This window comes from Micropterus dolomieu, linkage group LG13, assembly GCF_021292245.1.
Source record: "Micropterus dolomieu isolate WLL.071019.BEF.003 ecotype Adirondacks linkage group LG13, ASM2129224v1, whole genome shotgun sequence".
NCBI lineage: Eukaryota > Metazoa > Chordata > Actinopteri > Centrarchiformes > Centrarchidae > Micropterus > Micropterus dolomieu.
This window is the reverse complement of record NC_060162.1, coordinates 10,711,456-10,731,643: the sequence shown is the minus strand read 5'-3', so window position 1 is coordinate 10,731,643 and position 20,188 is coordinate 10,711,456. Positions and strand designations below refer to the sequence as shown.

Sequence of the window (20,188 nt, the reverse complement as noted above, 5' to 3'; positions counted from 1 at the left end):
CACGCGATGGTTGGATGGAACCTCAGTCTGAAGTCTCACCATAGAATAATCATAAATAATAAAGTGCCACGTGCTGTGTATTCTGACTGATTCACAGAGATGTGCATTTACAGCCATATATTTGGATGCCAAGGCAAAATGCTTTGTGTTCCAAAGCAATAATAAAATCTCACCATAAACCCAATGTTCTGTAGAGCAGCAGCAAAAGTAAACAGCAGCTGTCTGGGACACGTGACTGAGCGTCCGCCACATCAGGATCGAGCTATATCACGATTGATAAGCCTAAACATTGCCTTAATTGAAGGCAGTGCATCAGCCAGGCATATCAGCTTGAATCAAACATACACTCATTCGTGCATACTCTATGCATCAATGCACAGCCCAACACAAATGCACACACATTTTTCTTACAAGCACTCCCATTCCTTTGCTGTTCTTCATTTGCTTTTTGCCTCTGCTTACTGCTTTATTTTTGTCCGCCAGTTCCACATATTTCTTTCTTTTTGTGGCTAACTGAAATCCCTTATGCAACAAACCAAAAAAGCCCATCTCAATGTATTATCGGACTTCGTCATCATACTAATAACATAGCCAGTGTAACACGTGGTGAACAGCTGGTGCAGCTACCAGTCCAAATGTTGCCACTTCCAAGCCCCCTCCTTCTCTGCCGGGAGGTCAGCTGTGTACCATTCCCCTTGTGTTATCTCATTATGCAATTCTCTTTTTGCTTGTAAATATATTGCTATAAATATTCTTTACGGTTATCCCGGGTTTTTCCGAGAGATTTGATGCTCCTTTTTAATACCTGTTATTGCTGATTATTCACGCAGTTTTCTGCATGTTACAATTTGTCTTAAAGCCATAAAAAGGGTGATTTGGTTGCTATATGCTATATTTTACATGAAGCTATGATTTATTCTTTATATAGTATAAGTAAAAATAAATGCATTTATTTACACACAATATAGCATATATATTAGCAATATAGAGCTTAGGCGCAATATTAACTACAATAAATGTACTATAGTAAATTAGTCATTTTGAATTTCTATATCTTTGGAAAAATATGTTCCATGTATGCACACATTGACCATTTGTCCATTTTATTTAATGTTATACTGTACCTTGGTACCCAGAACTTTAAATGATGAATGAGGGAGACTTAGCCGTAAGTGTTTTCTAGTTAGTGCTTCCTGACTCTACAGATGCTGCTGGACCTTTGTGTGAATGTGTATGCACGTGCATGATTACGTAAATGTATTATCTACTATACCTACAGTGTGGCATTTCACCATTAACATATATCATAAGTATAAAATGACACATGTACATGATGCATTGATGTTCAAGTCTGTCATATGACATCTGTGTACTTAACTCCAGTATGAGCTGGAATTGTTCACATTTTTTCTGGAAAGGTGGGCAGAAGCTTTGACGTTGCACAGTGCCATTTCTCTCTGTCTGCCAACTGGGATGTGTTTACAAGTGCATGCAGGGCACCTGACACTTTGTGTGTAATACTAGAACAGTACTAGAACAGTATCCACAACACTCACACACTGGCACTGCAGGATACGATTTGATCAGACACCTCAAGTGCACAGAAAGGACAATGCATCTGAGCTGAGACTAAATCTCTAGTATTATTGTCATTAGCAAACAAATGCTTTTTGCACGTTGTATTTTATCATTTATATTTACACTAATCTAGTGTTCGTCTATATTCATCAAAAGTGTTCACTGACCAGACAGTTTTATATGACCAAATGGGCCAAATGCTTAAAAACTGTTCCTTGAACAGTAACATACACTGTAAACACAAATGAAATCCCCAGTCAGGCAATGTTATAATTCTTCACTGTAGTTGTTTTCTTCATCTTGCTGAACACAAACAAGAATGAAGAGTTGGTTGCATTTGCAGGTTTTAGATAATGAACGAGGCACAGTTCGCTGCATGATTAATATTGCAGTTAACCAAGAAGCTGGAGATAAATCACAGGCCCTGCTTAAAATATAATCTTCAAGTCTTTGATGTCAGCACAACTGTATACAAGGACTTTTATGTAGGTCAGGTTAATAAATTGTATTTTCATGGATATCTAACATACAGTATAAGATCCAATCTGGAATAGTAAAGTGAAATCATTTGGCTTAGACTTTAAGTGCAATCAGCAACTGATTCCCAATCCCCAACTGGTTATCCTCACAAAATAACATAATTTAATCAGCCAAGGTTTGTGCCTTTGATATATTCCAGCCCTGTGAACTATCTACAGTGCAGCCTGCATTTGGTCTATTTTATCCATAACCAGAGTAAACACTGGTGCAGCATTTGGAATGTAACAGCACACTGAAGGGAATTTGCAGCCCATCTCAAGCCCTCATGACCATAACTGCTCTCTCTAGCTCTTCAGGCTGATGCCTCAGTGCAGCAGCCACGTGTAAATTCTGCACCGCTACTCACTGAAGAGCTGTTTATCTCATGTACACGGGACAAATATTTTTCAGCCTTTGCAGCATTTCATTAAACCAGTAGCTGAATATATTTTACAAAGAATGTATATTCAGACCAGCAGACATTTTTATTTTTATGCCTCCGCGACGGCAAATTTAGCTTGTTTTCAGGTTGTCTGTCTGTTCATCCCTTCGTCTCAAGAACGTGATATCTCAGCACCTGAAAGGAAATTCATCATGGCACATATGTCCACTTGGACACAAGGATGAACTGATTAGAATTTGGTGGTCAAAGGTCAAGGTCACTGTGACCTCAAAATTACCTTGACAGACACATTTTGTTTCATTCACACAGATATTTAATGGGATACAACGATGGGTTGTGTTTGCAAGTGCCTTGTTCTGAAGCATATATGAAGGTTTTCATTTGGTTATACTATTCGTCGTTAATCATTCCACTGACATCAAAGATGCAGTGGAGCCCTCATTCATACAAAGGCAACAAACAAACCCACTCAGAAAGCTGATGATACACATAGCAACTTTTAGAGCCATCGTGCAGGGTAACGTTGCCGTCAGTGGTAATGAGTAAAGATTACTACCGTAATCACCCTTTCCCCACCACTCCGCCACCTGCCCCGCCACTATCCGTTCAAAACATAGTCAGACTTGCCACTAGCAACATTGCAAAGCAACATTGCTCAAAAAATGGCCCCGTGTATCATCAGCTTACTGTTACATGACAGGGGGGCTGCCCCATCTCTGTGTTCCGTGGAGGCATGCCTATCAAAAAGCAATAAAGGTTTGGATGATATGGCAATTTCATTTAGTTTAAATTGACCAATTAGGGGCTAGGCTACTCATACTAACGCAGCCACAACAGTATAAATAAAACATTTTCTTTCCTCCAGAGGGGCATCTGAGCCAAAGAGGGAAAATGGCCTGTTGCTCTGGCAACTTTAGCACAGCCTTGTGCACATCCTTGCTGTTCAGGTACTGTATGTTTGCACGTAAATAGACTGCAGTGCAGTGCTCCCCGTCAGAACATTTTGACATAAATTTCGTGCATTCATGATTCATAAAACTTTCTCTCATTTGCTATTTTCTTTGGACTTGGCAGATGGTGTAGGCTACCTGACAGTTATAAGTGTATGTGTGAATGCATGCGTGTAAGGGTGTAACATACTGTTTGTGGGTCTGTGCTATATGTGCATTATTCCAGGTGTCAAGTTTATACTGTATGGTACAGCCCTACTTTGTTTGGTATTTTAAGCTCATAGGGAGCTTAACTGGGTCCCTCACTAACACAATCTGCCCTTCCCTTTCTCCTGTGTCATCATCTCTCTGTCCCGATCCTACAGAATATGGTGGTTGTATTTGTAAGCGGTTGTGGTTGAGATATATGGGCTTGTGTTGCATGGGCTTGTGTTGTCCCAGAAAATATATCTCTGAGGATCTTAAAAGACACATCAAAGCATCGCCTCCTTTATTTCAGCTGCCAAACAAACCTTAGTTTCTGTCCAAACCACCAAACAAAAGTACAAAAAGTATTCATTCATATAACACGCCACCTGACTAATCTTGCTCAGCCTAAACCAGCTTGTATATTTATATATGGTCTTTTTACTAATAATTATGGCCAAGCCCATAAGACAACAACATGGCCAGATGGCATACACCAGATGTTCATGATTACTGAGAATACGAAATGATTCCCGATTTCAACGTCATTAGTAAATAAAAAAAGAGAGGGAGGGGGAGCTGGGTGAAAGAAATTCCTGTTTCTGGCTCTGAATCAGCAAAGCAAATAGGAATGCCCTTTAAGTTTTGATCTAGTGTGTGTGTGTGGGGGGGGATGGGCATGCTGGTGTTGATGTATAATCACCACTGATTTGTAAAAAAGACAGTCTCGCAAGGTCCTTTGCCCAGATGTTGTTGCATAATGGCTCATTGAAAATGAAAGCTCTGTTGTTTAGTATTGGCTTCCAACCTCTGGGAACAGCAGGCCAGCTTTGGCTGTATGAAGCTGAGCTGATGCCCATTACCAGCCACAAGAGGTACATTGGTGATGAACTGTCTGTAAGCCAAAGGATGGATGGACATTTGTAAGCCAGAGATATTAGACAACTATAGCTGGAGCTCCATACACATTCAGCAGAGATGGCGTATCATAAGTTGGATTTAAATGAAAGAGGATACACTGAGCCTCACTGGGTATTTTGTGTCAGTCGCATACAGGATTTAACTGACATTTATTAGAAAATGGGGAGAAAGAACTATGATGCTGATTAGCTGGCCTCACTTTTGTGACAGGGATGAGAATATCAGACTACTGCTCAATCACACTAAGAGAAGCAGGTTGAGAAATGGACAGGTAGCTTTTAATGTTGATGGGAAATATACATTAAGCATGCTGCAGTTGCATCCACAATGGATAATTCCCTGGTTCTCTTTAACATCAAAAAAGAAATCTGAATAAAATGTGTTTACATATTGATAAAGTAAATTTTAAAGCCATCTGAAGTGACATCCAGTGTTTCATGCAACTGCCTTTGTGTTAGAAGAGCCAAAGCGGCAGGGCAGAGTAACATCACTCTTTAGATGAGATTAGGCTGATGACCCACATGGAGAAATTAGATTGTACCAGAAGTAATGGCATTGAGCGGAAAAAGACAAATATAAATACAATGTGCTATAAATGTTGCAATGTAAGAGATGATGCATTCAAGCTTATTTGAGAAAATACTGGAAAAGAGTCACAGAGCTGCTGCTTCTCGTTTTACACGGTGATGAGCCACTACACAAGACTTTTGGCACACTGCTGTAGATGATTTATACGATGCACTTTTGGTTCCATGGATTGCCAGGGCAGCTCAGTAAATTACACCCAGAGGTCTAGCTTAATTGAGCTTAATTCATGTGCAAGACAAAAATCTAATGCTGCGTTCCAGACAAGATTTCCGAACAACTACTATAAAAAGTACAATGGAACGCCACTCAAAGTCGGAGCTCCTACTTGTAAACTTGGGACAAATCCTTCTACGCCGACTTCATGAAGAAGCAGTTGTCTGACGTCACACAACAACAGCAGCACCCATGGAAGCTAACATTGCAAATGTGCTAAAAGGAAATATTAAGTATTTTTGCCTGTATTTAATTAAAATAATACTATTATATAATTGTTGGGGGGTTTTTTTCAATTAAACCTTTTTTGACCAGGCAGGACACTTAAGAACATCTTCTTGTTTCCAAGGGCGGCCTGACAAGTTTAGACAGACAAAACATTCAGTGTTAAGGAACAGAAAATGCAAAAACATACAGAGATAAGAGATTAAAGAAAGAAGTTACCGTGGGGTAGTGTTGTAGTACTCAAGACCAGTCTTGGTCCCGAGACTGGTCTTAAGACCACTTTTTGATGGTCTTGGTCTCGTCTCGGACTCGACCGCATTTGTACTCGGTCTTGTCCTAGTCTCGGACATTGAGGACTTGGGATTTTATTTCAAGACCAGTAAAGATCATAACTTTGGGAATATCAATGAATTGCTTTTACATTGTCTGATTTATTTGTTAATATCCTACCTTTCATTGGATGTAAAACTTGGCTTCAAATGTAACCAATAACCCTAATTAAAAATGTATTGTTACCAATTGGTCTTGACTTGATCTTGCCCTCCCTCGTTCTTGGTCTCGACTTGGTCTCAACCCCTAAAAGTCTTGGTCTTGTCTTGGTCTCGATAAACTCTGGTCTTGGTCTCGGTTTGGGCGTTCTTGACTACAACGCTACCATCAGGGTATAAACAATGCATTGTAGCAGAGAGAATAAATTACTTTGAGAGCAACAGATTAAAGCCTTTCTGTATAGTTATCTTAAAGGAATAATATATAAGCCCGATAATAAACAAGCCCACCTTGTCTGCACAAAAGTTATTTGGCAAAGCGTTAAAAATGCTACCAAAATTTAAAACATTAGGAAATAAACAAGATTTACTGACTTTTGCAGACCAACTGATGTAACTAGACAGGAACACAGTTAACAACATATATGTATGTCACTCATTTTCATTAAACGGCTGTGTTTTTAATTAATGACAAAGATGCTGATGAGAGTTCAGTTGTGTGTTCACTCGACAAAGAAACAAAGAAATCAGTTTGTCACAGTCAGCCAAGTTTGCTTATCTTTGGCGTTGTGCACCTGGAACGCTTGGAGGTTGGAAGAAAATTTCATCTGGGAAATTCTGACCTGCAGCTTTGACTGGAGCATGGCATATCTACCAACAATAGCAATGCCGTCGGTCAGATGAAGTGATTTTTTGAGAGAGATTATGTATGCGTTTCTTATAGACTTGTTGCTGTACTCAGCTGTGTTGGTGAATATTGCAGTAGTAACAAGGCCAAGAATCTATAGCCACGCTAGCACCTCTGTGAGACTGTTCTTACAGATGTGCTTTAAGCTAAATGCTAAGATCAAATTGCTAACATGCTCACAGTGACTTTGCTAAAATGTTGATATTTAGTAGGTACAATGTTGACTAGTTCACCATCTTAGTTTAGGGTGTTTGCATGCACAAAGTATAGCTGAGGCTGTGGGAATGTCATTAGTCTTGCTGCTATTTCGTCATAAACCAGTTGGACATACTAAAAATTTTACTTGATGATGAGCAGTCAGAGGATCACCAAAGTTTTTTAATTAATTCCACAGGCAACATGAACATCTGTAACACAGGCCAATCCATCAAATAGTTGTTGAGATATTTCAATAAAGTCAAAAATGTCAACCTGCTTGTGGTGCTAGAGGAAAAGTCAGGGGATCACTAAAGTCATTAGGACACATCGTCTGGAAACCATGAATATCTTCACAATATTTTCTGCCCAACTATGTATTAGATGTTGAGATATTTTACTGAATAAGTAAAAACTTTGATCTGCTGGTGGTGCTGGAGGAAATGCCAGTGTCACCAAAGACATTCACATTTACTCTCGTGGGACCTCAAATGTCTGTAATTGTAGCAAACAATTTAAAACTTGTAAAATATATCCCAATAAATTAAACAGGTGCATCAAATACAAGTGCTTTAAAGTCCTCTTTTGATTCATTTCAGAAAGGTCCAGCAGTATGAGGAGATTGTCTTGCCCTTTCAGACACTGTTGCATTATTAATCAGAGCAGTCTCACCAGGTTCCCACCTAGTGCCTTTTCAATCACCTTTAAGTCCCATGACACACCTCAGCAGTCCACAGGCCATACGAGGGGACTTTAATTAAAGAGCAAGTTGGTAAGAGGTTGCTATCATGACAGCAACAACTGCTCAGTCACACTATAATAATTCCTCATTAATTAAATCTCTAATTCCCTTACAGATTGAAAACAACCATAAAGTAACATACAATTTGATAAACCAACCAGAAATATGTTCATCATGTTCCTCGTAACGACCAGAAAGGTCCCACCTTAGGCGGCAAAATAGCTCATAAATAGTTAAAAGTAGTTCATTATAATCATAATAATATTAATTGTCAAATTCACACGAATGATGTGAGGTTGCTTTCTACATTATGTGAATACTGCTTAGTCTTATTTATCTCTGACCAAAGGTTGGACAGAGCCAGGCTAGCGGGCTTTGCTTCCAGTCTTTGTGCTTAAGTATGCTAAGCAGCTGTTGGCTATATCTTCATATTTAACGGACAGACATGTGAGTAGTATCAATCATCTATCTCTCGCCAAGACAGCTAATAAATGTTTTTCCCAAAATTCCCTAAACTATTCTGTAAAGTTTTTCTCATAAGCCGTGCAGGCTGATACTTTAAATACTTTAAGTACTTCCAAGAATTCACATTTACTAAACTAGAAATCAGAGGTAAAGCCTTTCACCATGTCTTCAACTCCTTCCTGTCACAACAGCCTGAATGTCACTTGGCAGGCAGGCAACCACGTCCATATCACATCACCGACTGAAACAGTACCAGAGTCTTAAGTGTCTCCGAGGTACATGGGTCACACACTGCCTGTCCTGTAATAAGAGAAGAAAGAGTGCCAGCCAGGATACTCAAACAAGCCCTCAGCAGCCCAGGTACACATCACATCACCACATTACCTCAGCAATTCATTGACACACGCCCAAGTGCCCTTGTTTTCACAGCATCCGTTCACTGTGTTGATGAAATGAGCTCCTCTGATTTTGGAGGGGAGTGGGAGCAGAAGGAGGAGGAGGTGGTGGGGGATCAGGTGACCTGTCACATTCCTGTGTTGCCTCAGTGAGACTATGTAGGTCACACCCTCCTTTGACTAATTAAAAATTCAGGATGGAGAGACCTGCTTCATTCTCTGGAGGCATGAAAAATATTTTACTACAAATAAAAAATAAAATCGCTGCTGAAAAAGTGTTTTGCAAAACAAAGCTGAAACGGAAATGAAAGTATACAATGCTAGACCTTTTAGTCCTTTCCACCATCTACATGAAACACAACAGGGGACCAAATTCGTCAAACTGGAGCTCAGGTTAGCAAAATCACATCACTGTTACCTTCTTCTTCTTCTATCAGTTTTCCCTTGTACTTCCCACATAAATACAGTTTAATTTGTTAGGTTGTAAATTACTTTTAACCTTCAAAGTTAAGTGCTATATAATAGCAGTTTTATAACAAACAGTTGCTTTTTGTCATTGTCAAAATGACAATTTAATGGGGTAAAAATACATTATTTTTATGACTTTGCTCTTTGTTTGGTGATGTTGTAATTTTATTTAGACTTTAAAAAGATAATGAAAAGCTCAGTGAAGCAAGTTCAATTCTGTTTTTTATGCCTGGGGTTGTTTTTCATGGCGAACACTTGAAGGTTTTAGATGTTTATGGAATAGGAGAGGATAAGTGTCAACATGCTAATATTCTACTCTGTTCTTGCAATGAATCTGTTCATAATACACACACTAAAACACAGGAGAAAGAGGGGAAGCTGTTCATTGCAAAAGATTTTGATTGCACATATTACAAGTGCAGAAAAGTGTTTAAGTCATTCCATAATATATAGTGTGCACTTATATCCAAAGAAATAAAAAGTACTTGTGGGCGGAATTAAACAAATACTGAGCTGATTAAACCGATTAAAGTTACATACAGCCCAATGCATTCTAAATTATTCAGCTGGACACAGGCCCTGCAACATGCCAGGGATTATTAACACTTACTGTTTAAGTAAGCTGTTATAGGAGTCTAAATTTCTGAAAGCAGAGGCAAACAGCTAGCCTTGATCTGTCCAGAGGAAAATAAAAATGGGCTGCCAGCACCTCGAAAGCTCATTAATCAACACATATTCTAATTGTGTTTCTTCCGCACACAACCAATGTGGCAAAATGGCAATTTGATTTTATATTTTTACATGGGGTTGTGTGCCTTCCTGTAGTCTCCTGGAAGTCACTGCTGCCAATAAATAGTGTGGCATCATAGATTGTGTTAAGCATAGACGTAGTCTCCGTTAAGTCACCCGTAGTTTTCCTTAATTATGCATAACTCTAAGCCTTAATATAATTTAAACAGGTAAGTTATATAGAAATTCACCCCTTTTTTGTACCAGGCTGTAATGTTTATCTCTGCTACGCTCAACGTGGGGGTCTATGAGGGTTGACTCGCTTTTGGAGCCAGCCTCAAGTGACCATTTGAGGAACTGCAGATATGTGATATTGTTCGTTTCATTTTTCAGTCACAGAGGTTGCTGCTTGTACGGCACATCAACCCATGTAAAATGATTCAATTCAGTCATTGTACAGATTTCGCAAATTAGATATAAAAACAATTCTTGACCTTTAGCTTTGCTGGTAGACGGATTGTGTTACCTTTGGACAGAGGCAGGCTTGCATCAAACTGTCCAGACAGTATCCATCTCCTCATCAAATTTTTGGCAAGAAAGCAAACACATGTGTTTTCTAAAATGTCCAACTAATCCTTTAACATGGAAATACCATAGTGTCACCTTGTGATGACATTGTGTTGCAAAGTATAATAATGTAGGCTCAGAAATGTGATATCTGCAATGCAAATGAAGGCATACTCATGAATTCCATGATCATTAATTAAAATTAATTTTGACCATAATAGTGTAAACTAAGACAGAGCTCCTATTCACTTTCAGTGAATGCATGCTGCATTGCTACCACAGCACTTATGCTGAATTGCTTCCACGCAGTCCCCCCTTCCACAGTGTTGCCTTAATTCATGTAGCCCACTTTATAACAAACATGCCTCCCTATGATGCAGGTCATGGATTAACAATAAGTCCTGCAGTCTTGGCCTCACAAAGACAGCTTTCTGTGACTTTTATGGATGGCATGGATGATAGGAAATACCCATGTGTCTCTTTGAAACTGAGCAAATAATTTTATTTTGTGAATTGCACCTGGGTTAAAACAAACATAGGTGGCCTAGTTAGAGTGGTGTGCTTTTGAAACTATTGCCAGTCGCACTTTTTAGCCTTAACTAAAACATTTCAATCCAAAGAGATGTATGTGTTAGTGTTACTCGGGTTTTAAAAGGTGTATTATTAGAGTAATTTGACCACATACTGTTTGTCATCCAGTGTGTTGTCATCCATTTGTACAGATCAAATAAGCTGATTGGGAGAAACAGTGGGACAGAGATTAGCTGACAGCGATGTGCATCATCAGCTATACAGTGTGTGTGTGTGTGTTGATGAGCTGTGTTTATTCTCAATGCTCTCTTGAACTTGTTTTTTGCTGTGTTGCATATAAGTGCAACAACCAGACTGCCCTCCTGTGGGATTAGGAAGTATTACATATTCATAACCAGCTCTGTTCACAAGTTGGCAATGAAAACTGAAGCTAGCACTGGAACAGTATTGATCCGCCACCCCTAATAAGCTTATATGATTAATGGAGTGCTTTGAGTCTATCCTATTTATGTCAGTGCTTTTGCACTGTCCTGACATAGAGACTGACATAGATGAAAGTCCATAAACCATCCATCCATGTATCCATCTTCAAAAATACATCCAGGGTCGGGTCGCAGGGGCAGCAGCTCCACCAGGAGATCCCAAACATCCCTTTCCCGAGCCACATTAACCAGCTCTGACTGGGGGAACCTGAGGCCAAGGCTGATTGGATACCACTGACGGAGAATATCATATACAGTACATGGAGATTTCATTAATTTTAAAGGTCAGCTTTCAGGTTTGTGTTCAACAAAGTCAGTTTATTCCAGAAAATAATACCTGCATGAGCAGCACATAGAATGAATGCACTTACTGCTGTAGACAAAGTTGAGAGTTTAAAGTTCCTTTCAGGTCCAGATAATCCCTTTCAGGCAAAGAGGTCTAAATCAGATTTTGTAAAAATGTATTGTTCAAGCATGTAATTCCAGACAGATATTTTGTTTGTGGTTGTTTGTGTGTGGGTGGATCTACATTATTAGTGCGTGGTAATGTCCTCTCCAGTCTCCCTAGATGACCCCATAGGATTTAATATAATATACCTCAGTTCTTAACTGCATCACAGTAGAAATAACTGGTTGGCTCCAAGCAGTGTAATTCAGCTGTACAAATATTTTTTCTACCATGGCCTTTCCTAATGTGTGTACTTGTTAAGTTGATAGATGGATGTTATATTTATACATGGCGAAGGCTCTCATGAAAAAGCCTCCCTTTCTCAGCTGCAGGGCTGCTGACGGCAGGTTGAATTCTGCCTTACTGGCCGCAGTGCACGCAGGGAAACAGATGGGTAATAAGGTCACAGCAGACGTACCTCACAAGCACAGACAAATTGCAGGCTCACCAGCTGTGCTGACTCAGGACAACATTAGACTCAGGGAAATTGAATTAAGACCTCTTTTTGTAATAAGGGAAGTTGTTGCATTGTGTGTTATTTGCCTTTCATGTGGACACTATCAGTAAATGGAAATGAAATAACACAGCTTAAAGGCTCTAAAAACCAATTTTCTCTATCAGCTTTTTTTAATATAAATGCTATGTATTCTACATAGACACACTATTTTCTGGCAAAGTCGTAACAGTATTTCACCTGAGAGATTTGTGTATTTGTGTGTTTTTCTCACTGGTGGATGGGGCTCCTCTAGAAAAACTTGATGCCACTTACTTCCATACATTAATCAGGATTTAGCAATATTTACATCCCAATGCGATGAGAGTTGTGTGGTTGTTTGTTTGCCAGGCCTCTGTCAGTCTGATCAAACCACACACCTACACAGTCCTGATGTTGCAATAAGGTTTTAACTGATAAACTCTTTAAATTTGATTGTTACTTATTTAGTCATGGCTATTTCATGTTATAGAAAAATACTTAGGATTTAAAACCTCAGGTTTTAAGGGTCTTTAAAGCTTTCGGACATTGATATCTGGGCTTTTTAATGCCACAGGAAAGATCCAGAATGTTTCAGTACACAGTTATAATAATGCAACATGCAATATTCCCTAGCATTACATTTAAATTGTCTTTGCTAATTAATTGAGAAAGCAATTCATCCCATGTGATTCTTATTTCAATAAAATCACCAACCTAATATTTCTAGTTCATTTTGGTAAATTTTCTGCATAGAAACCCACATAGTAATACTTTTGGTAATTGTTTTCTCTCATAAATTAGTGATCATGTTTCAAAAATGAGCTTTTCAGATAATTCTGAAGTGCCCCAATTTTGGCCATTAGATTGAGAGACGGTTGACTGCTACGACATCAGAAATGATCTAAACATAGACTACACTTCTTTAGTTTTAAAAGATCTTGCTGCAGTTGAGGGTTATGGACAATGTTCTGCTTTAACTCAGTTTTACTGTCCTAAAGCCTTTGTTAGTGTTGATCAGGGGTCCTAATGGAATTTATTTTTATCATCGCTTTCAGTCAGTCGCCTCGGAGAGTGCTTCATCCTGCTCAGTCCATACCTCATTTTGTTTGGATTTACCGCAACCTGAAATGAATGAGCTATATTTAACCTACTAAATGAACTACTGTAGGAACATACAGTACTCAACTCAAAACATACAATCATTTATTTGATTGGAAATATCCAAATAAGGTCAGGCTTACCATCATTCAAGAAACGTTTATTTTAGTTAGCCTCAATCTACTTAGATTGCTTTGGCATATTTATATTCTGTTCACACTTCCTGTTGGTCTATGCACAATATGCAGTTGCTCATGTAAAAATCCAATCCACTGCTAAAACAAGCAAGCTTTTACATTCACTTACTTATTTAATATTTACTTAATTCATAAACTTAATGTATGTACCTTGTTGTGATGTACACCTTGATCTTTTTCACTTTTGGATGCAGAGATTTCATATACAATGTACATAAATGCACCAAAAATCCTTTAAACACTCCTTTATTTTACAATAATACTGCCTTTGTGAGACAGGACATGAAATTATTACATATTTTCAAACAAACAGGCACATTAACTCCTTTATTGTGGCTTATTCACCTATATTTTTAAAAATCTTATTCTGTATCCCTGTAGTTTTGATTCAGAGTAAGCACTGCAATAATTACAACACCTTCCACATCTGGAAAATCAAAACTACACATATCTTTAAATCAACCAACATATAAACAGTACACTACCATCCAGGTTTGGCGAATAAAAATCTGTGTTTAGTGCATAATGTGCATGGCATGGGAGAAGATACATTCATCACACTGTTGACCACAGCTAGCTGCTTCAGTCCTCCACGTCGGAGCTGTCTGCTGGGTCAGTGTTGTGGGTCAGCATGTAGTTGTCCATGTCGATGGAGGGGCAGTTGTGGATGGAGTAACGCAGACGCTCAGCGAGGATGGCCTGGCTCGTGTACGGGGGCAGGCGAAACAGGAAGAAGCAGGTCTGAGCAGTAGGGAGGCCGTTGACAGGCTGAAATAAATGATAAAGCAAAAAAAAAAAAAATAGGTTATTGTTTGTGTTTGCTCTTGTGAACAGGCGTGTTAATTTGTTAGCAATGACCTCACCCTTTCAACCTTGATGATTTGGAACTTCTGCGTGATATCAGCTGGGTTGGAAGGCAACCTGGACCGGCCAGAGACAAAACGTAGGAAAAGCACTCGCTCCTCATTGGTGAACTCCTCTAAGCTCTGCCAAAACCAGCCAATGAGCTGGTGGTTCTCAGTGATGTCTCGGTAACGCACCAGCTTCTTCAGCATCTCAACAGAGACCTCTGGCAGGCCACAGACCAGCTGCTCCAGCTGCTGTGCTGTCAGCAGGGAGAGGAGGGGCACAGGGATGATGGCAGACATGCCCTCTCTGACTGCTGCCACCTGGACACAACAGAACAACGGCAGCTTTGATACTTCTGAGGACGAGATAAAGGGAACAACAGTACAACAAACAGGCTGTCTAGTGAGCACTAATGGAAACTGGTGGGTGTTTAAAAGGGAGTTTCAGACACAGTAGAGAGAAAACCACAGCAAAGTTTTCATCGAAGGCTTCTACTAGGGTAGCAACTAAGACTATTTCCATCTGATGATTTCTCAATTAATCTTTGTGTCAGAAAGATATGTCAGAATGTCAGAAAATAGTGAAACATGCCCGTCATATTTTCCCCGAGCCCAATTTACTATCATAGAGAACAAAGATATTCCCATTTCTTATTAGTTGTAGCCTCTTAATGTTAGAGAGGCTGGAACCAGTGAAATTTGGCTTTAAAAATTACTTACAATTCATTGATTTATCAATTCTTGCAGATTGATTTTTCTTTTGATTGACTAATGGATTAATCGACTAATTGTTTCAGCTCTAATTTCTACATCCATACTAACATAAAGGTGGTGACTACAACTTTGTGGTGAGAGAATGTCCCAGTTACTCTGGATACACAGGCCTCCCTGTCAGCGTCTTTCATTAGGAACTGTTTTCAAAGGATAAACACTGACATAAGAGTGAAAGCTGCCCACAACAAAGGTAATTTTCAAACCCTACTCCCTTTTACTGCTACTCTGAATCTCTTTTAGGGCATTATTTGAGTAAATGAGTGTTCTTTCTGATAACTTTTTTGACTGTGTTCAGTTTGCTGAGGGAGAATGATGTTCCCTCCTCCACATTCTGTCACAGCTTGTGTAATGACGACAGTATGAGCTACTGAGGACTGCAAGATAGGGGCAGAGGGAGTGCTAATGACACGTGAAATAGACTCATTACTTTGATGTATCCTAAAGAAATCAGCATTCCCCGATGTCCAAATATGTAGCAGTTTGCATGGTTAAAACTTCACAGGTCTGCTAAATACACTGAAATCAATCTCCAACCCTTCAAACCTGTGAATCCATTTCATGCAGCCTGTAGTCCAGTGCTCTCTCCACATATTCAGTCCGATTGGCAAAGGTCAGGGAGATGCTCTGACCTCCAGGAACCACAGGTACCAGCCTCCCATCTGCACTGTGGGCCATAAAGGAATCCAGCGGGATCATCTTTAGAGAGATATATAGCAAGGTTAGTAAAGACAACATCTTTCAGCTTAGAAAATTGACGATCTACTGTCAATAATGGACTCTGCATTTCGCACCACATGGAAATTATCCTCTGTGATTCCACTGTTTTCCAGGTGAAGGATGCCTTGCAGCGTGCGGTAAGTGAGCAGGTCAACCTCTTCCAGGTCAGGCCCTCCCAATGGCATTGAGCAGAGCTGTTTCCACACCCAAGGAGCCAGATGCAAGTCCAGAGGTTTCTTGGTGCGGATAGCCACAGCCATGAGGATACCCAGGAAGCGAAACTGGACCATGTGATCCTCTGAGAGAGCTGCTGGGTTCAACAGGAACCTGTGAGGGTAAGCAGCCAATGCCACAAATGTTTGTGAAATGTTCTGTTCTGTTATACTTTAAGGATACTGTTTTGGTTGGTGACTATCAAAAGATAGACTACAACATGTGCACCTGTCAGTGTTGCTGCCCACATCTGCAAAGCTGTTGGGAGTATGAATCAGAAGATCCACCACACCAGACTGCAGCTCCTGGTGCAAACATATTATAATTAGTCTTTTGCAAAAAGCAGAGAATATTCCAGGCAGCATTATGAGCTATCTCAGTTGCTCTTAGACCTTCTCCATCCTACCTGGCACATCTCAGTGATGGTGTCATCAAACACGCCTCCGGCATCGTCGGCTCCCTCTCCGACGAGCTTGACCTTCCAGGCTCGGGATGGGAGCCGCAGCTCCAGAGGATTCAGGCTTACTACTTGCTTGGCGATCTGCACATAGATGGGCTTGCTCGAACGCCCTCTGCAGGAGTGTAAGATTGAGTATATCAATCAAAGTTTGGATGAAGACATACTAACAGCTATAAAACAAGCAGAAAATTGCATTCTATAGAAAGTATCAAGAAAAAATTCAACCAAAACAACCAAGATGCCAGATGCCAGTCTGCAAATAGGTCCTGCTGGCCAGTTAGAAACACAGCTAGTTATTTTGGTCACCTCCTGTTTTTCCAAGATATAAAGATTTTGCCAATGGACTGAATATCATGGTCATCCTTACCTTGTGGAAATACGTTTCACTGTGATCTGTGGCCCATATGTTTTGCCCTGGGTCATTGTTCTGCCAATGGAGCGCACTAGCGGTAGAGTGTTGACCTTGGGTGATAGAAGGCCTCTGAGCTCACCCCGGATGATGGCTGTCGTCCCTGAACTATAGCGTGAAGTGGAAACCTGGATAGATGGAAGGACAGGGGACAAAACAGGAGCATCAGGAATTCTGTCATTTTTTCCCCAAACATTTAACATTTTAGAAAATAGGATTACTGGATTCTTGGCGTCCAGGTTGAGCAGCCTCCAGGACTTGTACATGAGATCAGAAAAGTTGTAGAGTACTCTGAGGCGCATGCTGAGGACATCAGGGCTGCAGTCTTTCAGAGTGTTGTACTGGGGAGGGACTGACTGGGGAAGGCCTAGCTGGAAATTTCCAAGGCCACCTGGAGATAAAGTTAAGAAATGGGAGTCCCAAGCGTATTCTCTTTCATGGATCATAGCTGCAGACAGTGTTTGCATGTGTACATGTACTGTAACAGTGTGTGTGTACCTGAGTTTTTCATGGAGGTAGAGGGCGTGGTCCATGCTGAACTGTGGCAGCGGCCAGCAGAGATCTGCTTGATGTTCTTCCCCTGGAGGGCTGTTATGAGCGTGGGCTCCTTCACTGGGTTGGAGTGTCCAAGGCCAAGCTGCAACACACACATAAAAGGACAAAAATGCAGTCTTCAGATTGGCAAAGTGTAGAATTTTATAATAGACGGTGTTGGTTACCTGTCCCTCACTGTTGCAGCCCCAGGCATAGACGTCTCCAGTGGCAGACAAGGCTAGCACATGTTCACAGCCCACAGCAATGTCTTCTATGAACATCCCCTCCAGAGATGGCACCACCTGGGGGCAGGATTTATTCTTCAGCATGGAGTCCGGCAGGCCGATTAGGCGTTCTGAAGGATGAGCAGAAAGAAGCCAAGTAACAAACTGGGATATGCAAGTATGCTCAAAAAATTAAACCAACATATTGGATATTTTTTCTCCTTGCAGAAAGTAAGTTGGTGAATTCATTTTTTAAAAAACATTCCCTGAGAGTTCAGAAATGTTGCCTGTCACGACACGTAATAGTCATCGTCCATAAGACCCAGGAAACAAATTTAATTACTTAAATACCCAATGTGTTGGATTTGAGTTGTGGCATAAAAAAGACACTGTGTGAGACAGCAATGGGCGCCAATACAATTAATACAAACTATGTTACACTTTTAAGATGTATATACAGATTAGATTAATTACCTATGTGTTCAGGGTCAATTTAAGAATTTACAATAAAAACATTTACACTTACAAGTTATGTTTTTTCAGCATAGTTTTTCAACATAAAACAGAGACACTGAAGCTGTTTAAAAAAGTAAATGATGTCACAATACAACAACAATACTTTAACTAATAATACAGACATTTTCACAGTTAAATGTACCTTGTCCAAATGTGTAAACATGTCCATCACAGGCCAATGCCACAGAGAACTGAGTTCCACAACTGATCTTCTTAATTCCCTTGTTGCAAAGCTGATCCACTTTCTGAAAGCAGAAAAAATAATAGTTCATTTATACTATATGATAGCACTCAATTTAAATCAACATGTAAAATAAATACAAACAAGGTAATGATAAGGGAACACATACATAAATAACCTGTGTTTTTTGTCTTTTGATGATTCCTAGATTTGAGCCTTAGCCACCTTTTAACTTACCTGGGGGTAGTATTTTGATGTAGAGGAACCTGTCCCCAATTTGCCATAATCCCCCTCTCCAAATGCCCACACAACCATGCCATCAAGGGATAGCACTAGTGTGTGGTTGAGACCACAGGACACCTGCGAAAGGTAACCACGTTAGCTTTGTTTAGTTATATTTTAATAATTTTTCTTATTTCACAGTGGAGACTGTAGAAACATCGGAATTCAGTAATGAAAGCACACACAGTCCATTTCCTACCTGTCCCACATGATATCCCTCTAGGGCAGCCACCCTCTCAGGCAGCATCTTGTTGGATGTTGACCTTTGACCCAGACGACCAGATTCACCACTGCCGAAGGTGAACAGCTTCCCATCTGCCGTTACCACAGCCGAGTGCCGGAAACCACATGCAAGCTGGGAGGATAAAGAAAAGCTGTGTGTAAGTTTCAGAAAACAGAGTTGAATTGATCTGTCGATGTCTACAAATTTATTTTTAGCTCATTTGGCCTTTAACATGTTGCATGTTGAAACAGCAGACTCTTCTCTTCACGCTCAATACAGAAGCCACGTTTATAAGACACACTGTTGATAACTGGATCAAATTGAAGCTAAACCTTTATGAACTGAACACAATGACAAAAAGTTAGACTAAAATACATTCATAACTGAACATTGAACATATTGAAAAACCAAATCAAGAAAAAAAGCGAGACAGATGCCAATGTCAATCAAGCAGCCTTCCTATAGAAATATTTTAAAGGAATGAAGGTTCATGTGTGAAGCAGTATAACTATACTATACTATACTATACTATATAACTACTATAACTTTCATAATGCTTCCAACAATACAGCATGAAAGCACAAAGCTATCCCACGGGAGTTCAAGGTAGATTTATCTCTACCTGAATGACATCTTCTCCCTGTAAGGCCTCTATCTGTTTGGGTCTTCTCTGCCTTTCACTGTTGCCATGGCCCAGTTTTCCGAAATCTCCATCTCCCCAACTGAACACCTCCCCGGTCTCAGTCAGGGCCAAGGAGTGTCCGTCGGAGCCACAGGACGTCACCAGCTGAGTCACCACATACCCTGCACATTAATCAAACTGTCAGTGAAGCTCAATTTCTAAAAATAAGAACGAGGAGAAAAATAAACAACAATTAGACCTAAGTAGAATATTAAAATGTAATACTGCAACGAAAATTGTTATTTTGGTTCCTTTCTGTTATGGAAAAACATTGTTTGAGGCAAGAACATCCAAAAACAACAACAAACAGCTCAGACTTAGTCCCTGGATGAATATTGTACCTTGAAAAGCAGAGATAATAGTGGGGACATAGAGGTCATCAGAATTCCCCTGACCCAGTCTGCCATATTGTCCTTCTCCTACAGCTAGTACCGTCCCATTGGACTGGACCAGGAAGGTACAGTTCTGTCCACACACAACCTGAATGACAATGAAAAAAAGGGAAAGAAAAATGAGAACACAGTAGCCGTCAAGGACAGAGTCTGTGTCCTCAGTGAAAAAGTTACTACCTGTT

General features: G+C 40.0%; 1 protein-coding gene across 7 annotated transcripts in view; it reads right to left on the bottom strand.

Annotated features, from left to right (window-relative positions):
- Positions 1–13,781: 13,781 nt before the first annotated feature.
- The window catches only part of LOC123982389 (probable E3 ubiquitin-protein ligase HERC1), a 61,436-nt gene continuing 55,029 nt past the window's right edge, over positions 13,782–20,188 (bottom strand). For 5 of the 7 annotated variants that reach the window (XM_046067886.1, XM_046067887.1, XM_046067888.1 and 2 more), the window contains exons 68-80: positions 18,909–19,064; positions 18,665–18,787; positions 18,389–18,491; positions 17,692–17,861; positions 17,471–17,609; positions 17,194–17,363; positions 16,931–17,100; positions 16,510–16,675; positions 16,332–16,408; positions 15,965–16,217; positions 15,717–15,869; positions 14,415–14,720; positions 13,782–14,319 (exon numbers count right to left, since the gene is read on the bottom strand). In XM_046067886.1, the coding sequence (XP_045923842.1) occupies positions 14,134–14,319; positions 14,415–14,720; positions 15,717–15,869; positions 15,965–16,217; positions 16,332–16,408; positions 16,510–16,675; positions 16,931–17,100; positions 17,194–17,363; positions 17,471–17,609; positions 17,692–17,861; positions 18,389–18,491; positions 18,665–18,787; positions 18,909–19,064 (2,172 nt within the window). In that variant the 3' untranslated portion in view covers positions 13,782–14,133. Of the gene's footprint in view, positions 14,320–14,414; positions 14,721–15,716; positions 15,870–15,964; positions 16,218–16,331; positions 16,409–16,509; positions 16,676–16,930; positions 17,364–17,470; positions 17,610–17,691; positions 17,862–18,388; positions 18,492–18,664; positions 18,788–18,908; positions 19,065–20,188 lie in introns of all 7 variants that reach the window. The other 2 variants (XM_046067884.1, XM_046067885.1) reach the window with 1 other exon arrangement.